This window comes from Talpa occidentalis, unplaced genomic scaffold, assembly GCF_014898055.3.
Source record: "Talpa occidentalis isolate TD23 unplaced genomic scaffold, MPIMG_talOcc4v2.1 talOcc4.4, whole genome shotgun sequence".
Lineage (NCBI taxonomy): Eukaryota > Metazoa > Chordata > Mammalia > Eulipotyphla > Talpidae > Talpa > Talpa occidentalis.
Genome location: NW_023604295.1, coordinates 138,420,576 through 138,433,087, shown reverse-complemented (window position 1 = coordinate 138,433,087; position 12,512 = coordinate 138,420,576). Strand labels below are relative to the sequence as shown.

Sequence of the window (12,512 nt, the reverse complement as noted above, 5' to 3'; positions counted from 1 at the left end):
AAAAATACAGAGGCTGATTCAAGTTCAATGACGGAATGTGGAAGTTCAAATATGGAATTAAAAAAGCTGATTTAATGCAAACTTCTATTTTAAGACTAAAAAAAGAGTCTCATATTTCAAAAGGGTTTATATGACCCAAAGCAATCATAAGGTTTTTGCAAATAAATACCTAAACTTTTAATCATTAAACTAAAATGTTTAAAAATAGCATGAGTAAAAAAAAAATAGCATGAGTAACTTACTAATGTCTTTGAGCATTTTTCACAAAAGAGAAAAATACGTAAAATTTATAGAAACTATTACCACAATGATTTACTCATTTTACATATTTTTTGACCGTTTTTAATTGTGTATCTGTTATTAACTATGGTGCATATGTAATAAAAAAAAAAACCTCTTCCTCCATGAAAGCAGTGCATATGGTATTTGATGAAAAATCAGCAGATAAACTAGATGATAATACAATAATACTTATATTTTGGAAGAAGCAGCTTCCAAACTGTTTTAACATTTAACACAGAAAAATAATTGCTTAACTTCATCATTATAGGGTATGATGCTAGGTAGAAAGAGTGTAATGGTATCATTCAAATTCACTAAGACCTATTGTGTGAACTAGGACTCTCTAGCTGGCCAAATGGAAGATAAAGGAAAGAAACCAGCTCAACTTATACATAATATTGTCCTTAGATGTTTCATAAAGGAAGAGAAGAATGAACAGGCAAGACATTTTGTCTCATTAAGAATATCTTACCCAATTCCACTCCTAGGTATTTACCAAAATGACACAGAAACAGTAATTCCAAAGGGCATCTGCACCCCTATGTTTATAGCAGCACTATTTACAATAGCTAAGCTATAGAAACAATCCAAATGCCCAAAAATAGATGACTGGATCATAGCTAAGCTATGGAAACAACCCAAATGCCCAAAAATAGATGACTGGATCAAGAAGATATGGTACATATATACCATGGAATATTACTCAGCAATCAAAAAAGATAAACACATGCAATTTGCAGCAACATGGATGGCGCTGGAAGGGATCATGCTCAGCGAAATAAGCCAGAAAGAAAAAAGAAAAATACCGGATGGTCTCACTCATAGCAGGAATTTAGAAAACCTAAATAAGAGACCAGGAAAAAGACTAATCAATACAAAGTAAAAATCAAAATCAACAAGCAACTATAAACCAGAGACACACTGGGTGGGGGGTGGAATGGTGAAAGGAAGGACTAGAGTCAAAATAAGGGGGGGGGGTGCAATTGTATGGGAAATATAAACAAAATGAAAATGTATAAATTGTGCAAAGATGAAAAAAGATGTAAGAATTATATAAAATAAAATATTTAAAATAAATAAAAGACTATCTTACCTATTTTTCATTTATGTCCATTTTGAAAAATGTTTTTATATTTACATATTAATGAAATTATTTTGTATTGACTACATTTTTCATTGATCAGTATGTTAAGTATAATTATTTCATGAAATTTTCAGTTTTGTATACATGTACACACAAAATAATGCATTATGATGCGAGAGAGTGTGTCATAGACTACTAGTTTGAAAAATATATTTTTCTAACTTGAGCTTATAACCTGAGCTAATCATATTAATAATACATATCAAGATAGAAATATTTCATTCAATAAAATAAATCCCAGTCATAAATATACCTTTTGTGTTGTCGAGTTTAGCAATGACTTTTTGTTCTGCAACATTCCAAATGATCACTAAATTATCGGTACTGCCACTCGCAAACAGATCAGGGTTATGTGGACACCAAGAGATAGCTGTGATTGTTTTTTTATGTTCAGACATAATTGCATGAAGTTTGAATTCATTATAACGGTGATCCAACTAAAAAAAAATATAAATGAAACATATTAATGCTTTTTTTTAGACAATACACTGTCCATTAATAATCACATTTTTTAAATGTATACAAACATGAAAATCAGTACACCTAATAACAAGATATGATCACATTTCAAGCTGTGGTCTATTCCAAGTGTATTCAATCAATTGAAAAAAATCCAGTTTCAAGAAAATTAGATAATTGCAATTAAACACATCCACTTTAAATACAAATTTTAAAAATATACAATTTAAATATTCATAGTAATCCTGAGGTGTTTGTTTTTTTTTTTAATTTTCTGTAGCTAGATCTATTTGTGAGGGGGGAAAAAGCCTTGGCTTTAGAAGTATTTTTCTGTAATTTTTCACTTAAATTTGAATTCTGAAATTTACATTACATAAAATGCCCATTATCACATTATTAAGATGTCCAAAGTTTCTAAAGGATGACATCATCAAACCTGTTCTATGTTGCTTTTTGGATGGGGTTTTAGTCTGTGTTCTTATATGTAAGTGGGAGAAAGGAATGGCCTAATTTTCCTATTTCCTTTGCAAATGTGCCATTAATGTGCCATCTTTAGCTTTTTGGGGTTGTACCATATATGTCATTTTGCTGTACCTGGTTTTTATCTTTAACACATAATGAATCTTTCAGCGTTACTGAACAGTTTTGAAATCATATTCATTCTCCTGTTCATGTTTCAGCAATAAAGAGGTTTTCTTACCATGATAACTAAATTCACACCAGACAAATCTATATCATGACTATCTTATTGCCTGTTTTTAATCCTTTGTAGAACATGTTTTTTCCTGAAACATTACTTAGGTTTTGACTTATTTGTTTTATGGCTTCTCCTTACCCACTGTCCTTACTAAGAATACAAGTTCCATGAGAAGAATTTACCTGGTTTGTTGCAATGGGGTGGAAGTTGCATTCCTAGTGCTTAATAATGCTTAGCCAATAGAGGAAATTTAGTTAATATTACTGAAAACAAGACTAATTACACTATTGTTTAGAATTTAAGCAACTTTGAATTTTGGTATCATGAATACTGTGGTAAATTTTTGACTAATGATTATTTCCTAAGGCTTCCTCTTTTACAACTTCTTTATCTCTTACATCTTGAATTTCAGATTTCTGAACAATTTTGGATTAAAATATTATTAAAGATAACCCATAAAAATGAAGTTTTAATCTGACTGGCACTGCAGCTGGAAGGAAGCATGATGGACGATGGTGGTGGGTTATGGATGATTTGTTGGTGTGTGTATTCAATGGCAATCTATATAATTTATAATTTTATATAATTTTATATAAAATTTTATATATTTTATATAATAATTTAATTGTTTAAAGGTATAAATGTTTTTTCTGTACATTCAAGAAAAAAATGGGTCTGTAAATTTTAAATTATTCAATGATTTAAGTTATCTATGTAGGTGCCGAATGTATCTGATATGAAAATAACTACATCAGTTAGAAATTCAATAGAAGAGTTCACAAGTAAAATAAGTGTATGAAAAAAGTTTTATGTACATCAAAGATCTTCACTGACTTTACTGTACAAATTATCCATGTAGTACCTAAGTACAATATAGAATACTATTTGTATGGAATGATTTATTTATATATTACTATAATATTTATGACACAGTGTTATGAGGCTGTACTATTTCATTGAACAGTAAAGTCACTTCACTTTTAAAACAGTTAACATATTAATGTATTACAAATCAATAGTTAAAGAAAAATTCTAATGACACGAATATCATTTAATAGTTCAGGAAAATCTGATAATACATCAGTGTCATTAACAAAGAGTGGCAGACCATTGTATGCTGACACTAGGTGTAATTTAGTAAGGATTTCCTCTGAATATAATTATCTTTTCTATTTATGTAGCATAATTTTCAAAGCTCTTTACTTTGGATGACCACATTTTAAACAAAACTCATTAGTATAAATTTAATTAATGTTAACGTCATCATTTCACAATGGAATCTTCTATTTTTATACTCTGAAACAAGGTATTCCAGTGGACTCTGTAATGAACTGTCACCCGAGTTTGTATGTATTAAATGCTAAAATAGTGATTTTTTCATTTGTTCTAATCTTAAATGTGACACAAACTTCCATCATTTTTTGTATTAATAAATTTATTAATTTTCCCAAGTATTCAAGTCATAATGTGTTATCATAAACATACATACATGTAAACATGAAGAAAATTAAATTCTGCCTTTATATCACTCCTTAGAGGAATAATTGCCTTGCCTGAGAGTTTCTTCTTTGGGAAGAAAGAAAAGGCAGAAAGATTGAGCCTTAAGACTAAGGGAGAAATTCTGTGGGAAGAAACTGAAAGGGAGAAATTTGGGAGTACATGTAGACAGGGAGCAGATAGCAGGCATTTAGAAGGGTTGCTACAGGTTTTATGGGGGGTGGGAGGGTTAGAAATCAAAAAAGTGTGAGCTACACTGAAATTGAAATTTGACTGCTGGTATTTCCACAATCTTGAGAAATGGACGATATAAATTTTGCTTTATATTGTAGAAATTTCATTGGTTTACAGATGAATGTTATTATTTTCCTAGATTTTCAACAAGCTACAGCATTATTAGTAATTAAAACAATTTTTTTTTTTTTGTTCCAGAACAAAGTGACACTTTTTCACCTTTAACCAAAATGAATTGGTCCTTCGGGATTAAAAATCAAATTTAGGAAACATTTAATGAATGTCAACAAAGTGCAGAGAACACAAAACAATTTGAGAATTCAAAGATGAGGAAGATTCATTCTGGTAAATAATAGCATGGAGGGCGGCTGTCCATACTCATGAGGTAAAATCTTCACTAATAAGAAAGCGGAAAAAAAACAGAATATGAAAAAGAATGCATACACTTAAGCTGATACTTGAAAGATGAGACTATATTCTCCAGACAGGAAACTGTAGGTTAACTGAGGAAGTAGTGTAAGCAAAGCAAGATTGGAAAGTGCAATTATCTGTATACATCTGGAGGAAAAGATAAGAAGGATAGAGGCAGGAATATAACCAAAATAACGCCATATTATTAAGTTGGGATGTTAATATTAGTGAGTGAGGGAGTAATTAAACATGTAAAATTTTAGATTTGCATTATAGATGACTGATTACCCTGAAAGAGAATTGAAACAGTCATACAGAGGTAATGAGAATGTTAGACTATTATAATGGTTCAGTAGGATATAAAGAAAATAGCAACCAATACAAGGCACTAGAATCACTCTGGTTACCCAGGGCCTAAGGTGTGAGTAGAAGAGGGAGTCAAAGATTATTACTGTCACGTCTGAGGTTTGATTGAAAGGAGCTGCTGACACTGAAATACTCACTCCAGGCTTAAGGAGAAAGACTGCATCTGGATTTAAGATGCTTATGGCACCTCTAAATAGAGATATTCCGAAGGCCCTTGGCTCTAAAGATTGGGAACTGATAAGAGGTGTCTGGGGGTAAAAAGCAGTTATAAAGGTTTTTATCCCAAGAATAACTCAAAACCTATCTGTTCTATTTTTAATGTAATGATTGCTAATGGACTACCCACATTCTTTAATGGATAAGGTAATTTTCTCATATCAGGTACTGTTACCAAGCAAAGTCTGAAATAGATGAACTAATAGATTCCACTTATTTACATGGCAACAGTGTTTAAAAGAATTAAAAATTCTGGTCTCCCTTTATAAAATGAATTCTTGAAAAGATTCTTTTTGATGAACAACACATAAAGAATTATGGAATCCATTAGGATTTGTGAGTAATTTAATATAAGCGTTTTCTAAAAGTTTGACTTATTAAAACCAATGTAGTATAAAAAATAACAAAATATAAAATAAGAATATCAAGAAAATTATGGCATTATATCATCATGTGACAGGGACTTAAAAGGAACTATTAATTAACTACTGACTTCACCTTAAGCAATTAAAAATTGAAATAATCAGTATTATTTTACCTGATAAATGTAGATGGCCAGGGTGGCGCAATATGCGAACCTGTCTCCACTGGCTGCACAAACATCTTTGTTCCACGGTTGACATCCAGCAGGCAGTAGTCCCACTTGCCTTACCTGGGACATATTTGCCTGGAAAACAAATTTGGAGAAATATCATGCATTTTCCTTATTAAATGAACTTCTTTTTCATTGTTTTATATCCATCTTCCTCAATTCTTACCTTAATGCCCCAAACATTTTTTTACTAGTACTATAAATCTCAATCCATGGTCTCTCAGAAATGGAGTTGAAATAGCAACTGTTTATCAACACCAAGTCAGGAAGAGATTAGAGAAATAAGAGATTATAAAATGATAAATGACAATTCACATTTGGCTACGGTTTGGGGATCCTAAAAGGAGTGGAGGGAATACAGAAAATATATATCCTATCTAAAGGACGATCATACTGCTAGAGAAGGCCATCGCAGGTTGCCATTTATGGAACTTTCCAGAGAAACTGAAACATCCAGATTTTTATGCAAAATGTATACCAATTTTTAATACTGGCATTTAATTTAAGACAGCAAATTCAAATGTAAAACCCACTGAACCAGCACTGGCGTGTGACTTCTGGATTGTGACTTGGGTCATAAAATTCATAGTATTTGCACTGACTCAATAGCCTACCTAAATGAGGTATTACAAGGGAGGCATACACATTTGTTAACAGAGTTTGCTGTTCACCAAAAGAAACTGTAATAACGTAGTAACTGAATAAAAATTGTTTATGTGAGAGGGTAGAGAATGTTGGAGTAAACAACCAGAGTAAACAACTGCATTGATGCAGTTGATGTAGCAGAGGGACCGAGACTCTTCTGAACCAACAGGGAGTGAGTGGAGTCAGGCTAAGTCTCCATTTCTGCTGTCTAAAATAAAGCTTCGGAAACAGGTTCTCCCTAAGACTCATCTCAGCTCAAGGAATTCTATGAATCTACACAAAAATTCCAACTTTATTTCTTCAAGGCTACTGTAGAAAGGAAAGCAAAGAGTAAGGCTGTTTGCAAGTCTATGATCATACTTTGCTTCTCCAAATAAACTTTAAAGTCAATTTTCATTATCCACCAAATAACTTACTGGGAATTTGACTGAACTGAGTTGATCACATCATTTTTTCATCTTTAATCAGTTGAGGTAATGGATTATGTGAACTGATTTTTGAATGCTGGACCAGTTTCGCACATCTAGAATAAATCACACTTATTTATGGTGTATAATCTTCTTATATTTTGTTAGATTTGATTTATTAATATTTTGTTGAGGATTCTAGTATCAGTGTCCAAAGATGTTGTTTTTCTTTCTTGTAATGTCTTTATTTGGTTCTAATATTAGAGTAATGTTGGTCTCATAGAAGGTATTGACTTACAAGGTATTGACTCTGTTTCTATCTTTTGGAAGAAACTGTATAGAATTGTTGTAATTTCTTCCTTAAAAGATTGTGAGAAAAAAAAAAAAAAAAGATTGTGAGAATTCACCAGTGAACCCACCTTGGCCTGTTTTTTTTCCCAGAAGGGTGTTAATTATTGATTCAATATCTTTATCAGATATAGGTCTATTTGGATTGTCTCTTTCTTCTTGTGTGAGTTTTGGCAAACTGTGTGTTCAAAGAATTGATACATTTCAGTTAGGTTATCAAATGTGTGGGTACAATTATTCAAAGTATTACCTTATCATTTTTTTTAATATATTTATTTATTTATATAAGCACTGGGTACAGTCAGAAGCGCGGGAGGGTGAGAGAATTCACCAGAGCCAGAGCGAGAAGCAGAGCAGGCAGAAGGACCGAAGACCATGTGGGACCCTCCTCCAGTGACTGGGGAGCAGCCGGGGATTGAACCTGCGCTGCAGAGGCCGCGGGCAGCTTCGCAATCCAGCGCTCAACCGCTGCGCCACCGGGGAGGCCCTATTCCCTTATCATTTTACTACCCATTTGATCTGTAATTATGCCCCCTCTTTCATTACTGGTATTAGTAATATGTTCCTTTTTTCTGTTCTTAATTATCCTGACTATAGTACTGTCAATTTTATTGATTTTTTCACAGAAGTTTCATTTAGTTTTGCTAATATTCTGTATAGAGTTTCCTATTTTCAACTTATTGATTTCTACTCTTATTGTGTCATTTCTTTTCTGCTTATTTTGGATTTAATATCCTCTTCTTTTTTCCAGTTTCTTAAGGAGACATGTCAATGACTGATTTTAGGTCTTTCTTCTGAGTTTCTAACCTATATAATATTCCTTCTCCTTGAAAAAAAAAAAATCTTCTAACATTTGTTGTAAAGCAGGTTTGTTTTTGCTTGTTTAAGAAAGCATTTATTTCTCCTCTATTTTTAAAGGATAATTTCACAGAGAACAGAATCCTAGATTGGTATTTAATATCTTTATGTATTTAATTTCATTCTGTTCTTGCTTACTGGGTTTCTGAAAAGTCAAATGTAATATATACTCATGTTCTATAGGTTAAGTTGTTTATTTTCTCTGGTTTCTTTCAAGATTTTCTCTTTGATTTCCTACAGAATTACTTGGGGTAGTTTTCTTTTTCTTTTATTTTGGCATTTACTCCACTATGTATTCTCCAAGCTTCCCAGATCTGTAGTTGGTTCCTTCTCCCTGTTCTTAATCAGCCGGACATTAACTTGGAGGAACTCTAAATCAGTAGTGCTTCAATTATTACTTCCATTCCTTTTTCCTCTTACAGTATTTTCATTATGTGGCTGGTACACCTTTTATAGTTGTCCCACAGCTATTGCATATTCTGTTTTGTGCTTTTTTTTCCCTTCATTTTTCTCTCTTTCCTTTTCACTTCTGGAATTTTTAACTCTTGGACTTGTCCCATTAACCTTCAGCATTGACCAATTATAGTTCAAATTTTCTGATGCTGCCTCAGGTTCCCCAGAAGTTTCCATTGATGGGTTTCTACTCTAGTATTTTGCAATTGTTTTTATCTTTTTACTCTGTCTCTCCAATCTGAGGGTAGTGTTTTGTTTTATGACTTCATTTTTCTTGTGAATCTAAGAAGAATTATGAACTTTTCCGTTTGTTCATCTTTTTCTTATTAGTTGGCCAGAGAGAAGACATCTGAAATCATATGCCTGATTAGTAACTAGCAGTCCCTCTGCTAATTCCTTATTATTAAAAGCAAATAAATTACTTTAAAATTTAAGTTAGTGGGCCTCCCTGGTGGCGCAAGGGGTTGGGATGCAACCTATGAGGCTATCCACAGCCACTGCAGCTTGAGTTCGATACCGGCCAGGGAGCTACCCACATGGCACAGCAGACTTTTCCTGTCTCCCTGCTGCTCCCCTCAGCAGTGCATTTCAGTCTATCAGCCTGTTCTGCTCCCCACTCTGTCTCTGGTGAATTCTCTCACCCCCCGCACCTCTGGCCTGTGCCCCAGCTCTTGTGTGCATAGATAAATAAATCTTTAAAAAAAAATCCAAAAAAAATTTAAGTTAGTACATGTTTACTTTAACAATTAGCATAACTTGATTTATTACTTTTCTTTCCCAAATTTAGTTAACGTAAACATTTCATATTGTCATAGGATTTGGTATGCCTTGCTCCTTAACAGCATTTATAAGTCTTATAGTCCAAAAATTAAACTTTTTAAATTTAGTAATGAATAATTTGTACAAGCAAGCTATTAAAATAAAAAATAGGCCAAAACAAATGACAGCGTATTTAAAAAAATGCCTGAAGGGGGGACTGTACATTTCTACTGTGGCAACAATGATATAAATCTATATTACTCAATAAAAAAAATTAAAACAAATAAAAAACCATGACAGTGGGTGAAATATAAAAAAATCATGACTCATTAAACATATTAATTGTATTGCATTTATAAATATGAATTATGCATTTAAGCAACTGCTAGAATTTAAAACTATAAATTTTGAAACTGTTGTGAGATGTTAGTAATTTATAATATATATTATATATAAATAATTAGAAATTCATAATATATTTATGAAATGTATTATATGCTGTAAAACATTAATATACATATATACATGTATCTATTATATATAATATTATGGAACCTTTACTAAGCAATATCTATAGTTTTTGAGGAGATAAAAAGAAATGTCCTGCTTTTGGCCAGAACTACCATCTTCCAGCAAATCACCAAAATGACCAATACAAAGTGAAAGAGGAGAGGTACTCGCTGTGTGTTCTCTAGACCTTTCAGAAAACATGGAGGTGTTCCTCTGGTCACATACATGCAGATCTACAATAAGGTGATATGTAGACATCAAGGGGATGGGCACTGTAAATGGCCCATACATGTTACCATGGCAACACTGGAAGAGTCCATAATGTTACCTGGTATGCAATTAGCACGGTTGCAAAAAAACAAGCAGAGGGCAAGATTCCTGTCTAGGGAATTAATGTTCATATTTGACATATTAAGCACTGAAAGAGCCAAGATAGTTTTCTGGAAAGTGTGAAAGAAAATGCTCAGAAAACAAGGAGAAGCCAAAGAGAAAGATACTTGGGCTCAATTGAAGAGAAGTAACCTTGTGAGAACCCATGGAAAAATCCTGAGCTGTTGGAACCATTCTCTGTGAATTCATAGCATGAAAGGTATGGAAAAAAAATAATAAAAGACCTCTGCTACATTAAAAAAAAAAAAAAAAGTCGGGCCTCCCCAGTGGTGCAGTGGGTTAAGAGCAGCGCTGTGAAGCTGTCTGCAGCCTCTGCAGTGCGGGTTCAATTCCTGGCCAGCCAGAGAAACACCACATGGTGCAGTAGACCTCTCCTGTCTCACCTGCTGCTCCCCTCAGCAGTGTATTTCATCAGTCTACCTGTTCTGTTCCCCGCTCTGTCTCTGGTAAATCCTCTTACCCTCCTGCACCTCTGTCCTGTACCCCAGCTCTTCATAAATAAAAAATAAATCTTTAAAAAGAAAGAATTTTTTTAATAAATAAATAAAAGTCTATAAGCTTTTATTTTTGTGGTCAGAATGAATGATTACACAATTAATGATACTACATTACTGAAAACAAAAAGTTTTAATGGACTGAAGGTCCATTTTAAGATACATATTTACATTTAAATGTAAATCCTACAAAATGCATCACATATATAAGTTAATAAATACATCTATATTTTAACTGTATGTGAAGGTAATTAAATATTTCAGATACTTATTATGTACCCATTTTTATTCTTACTTTAGACTGTTTCATTTTATGTGGAAGACTTAAGAGTCTTGCTGTCTATTCTGAAGAGTTGTTGCTTAAAAAATGCAGTATTTTTGACCCAGAAACAACATACACTTTAAAGATGCTGTTCGCTGAATAATATGGATCATAATAATGTCGATTTACAAGAAGAAATCAAGAGAAGTGTGTTATCTCACATACAATCAATATTCTCAGTAACCTGACAACTACAGTCCTTGAAGAGATATTTTTATTTTTCAACCTAAATTACACTATAGGTTACAAAATCATACTATATGAAAAAATACATACACATACAAAATTACAGTGAAGCTGCTTCGTACAGTAGTGAATGAAATGTTAAAATGTTAAATATTAAGTAATTGTGTTTACAATAGAATTATATAATAGCCTTAATTCTGTTTTATTTTTTAAGATTTATTTATTTATGCATACAAGAGCTGGGGCACAGACCAGAGGTGTGTGTTGGGAGGGGGCAGTGAAAGAATTCACCAGGGACAGAGGGGGGAACAGAAGAGGCTAATTGACTGAAATACACTGCTGAGGGGAGCAGCGGGCAAGACAGGAGAGGTCTGCTGTGCTAGGTGGGTTGCTCCCTGGCTGATCTGGGGATCGAACTCATGCTGCAGAGGCTGCCCACAGCTTCACAGGCTGTGTCTTAACCCCTTGCACCACTGGGGAGGCCCTAATAAGCCTTAATTTTGAATATGTAAGATTATATTTCATAATCATAATGTAATTTAGAATATAACTATATAGTTACATTAACAAAAATGAAATTACAAAACTTAATATCAATTATACATATATATGTTTTTATGTCTTTAGACACCTCTACATATGCCCCAAAGATTAATTTTATCAAGACAGAGATGTCAATTTAGTGCTCTGAAGATAAAATCACACTTGATGTGATTTTTCAAACAATGTTTCTAAATTAAAAATTTTAGTAAAAAAAATCCAAGTATTTCTTCCTGTGAACAAATAAGAAAGTAGTCTAACGAAGATATGGTATAACAAATCTGACACTAGAGTATATACACATAGTCACATCTAAAAATTAAGTTTGATTTTTAGAAGAAATTAAAGTTAATATTCATTATTCAGAATAGGATCTTTCATTCTCATCCACGTCTTTTTAAGAACTGATGAAAATCTGTGCCAGAAGAAGCTCATGAAAATGGCATGGTAATTTCAGGGTCAAATTATCTGCGTCTGTCTGTCTTTCTCTCTCTGTATCTAAGCACTGCTAAGCTGCTAATGTTTCAATATGTTTCATAACCAGGAATTTATTTATAAAGGTAAATATTTGTATTCAAGGGCAGAGTGGGGTTGTGGTGGAGGGAAAGATTTTAAATCCTCTGGGAGCTGCTCCAAAGTCACTCTAAAGGCTCACATAATTTCAGTAAAGAGCATTTTTCCTAGTCACTACTTTTTCCCCAA

At 32.8% G+C, this 12,512-nt stretch overlaps 1 protein-coding gene across 4 annotated transcripts in view; it reads right to left on the bottom strand.

Annotated features, from left to right (window-relative positions):
• The window catches only part of WDR17 (WD repeat domain 17), an 82,479-nt gene that overhangs the window by 55,306 nt on the left and 14,661 nt on the right, over nt 1-12,512 (bottom strand). For all 4 annotated transcript variants that reach the window (XR_008554054.1, XM_037526462.2, XM_037526464.2 and 1 more), the window contains 2 exons: nt 5,845-5,973; nt 1,680-1,863 (listed from right to left, as the gene is read on the bottom strand). Coding sequence is in view for 3 of the 4 variants with exons in the window: in XM_037526462.2 (XP_037382359.1) it covers nt 1,680-1,863; nt 5,845-5,973 (313 nt within the window). In the remaining variant the exon portion in view is untranslated. The remainder of the gene's footprint in view (nt 1-1,679; nt 1,864-5,844; nt 5,974-12,512) is intronic.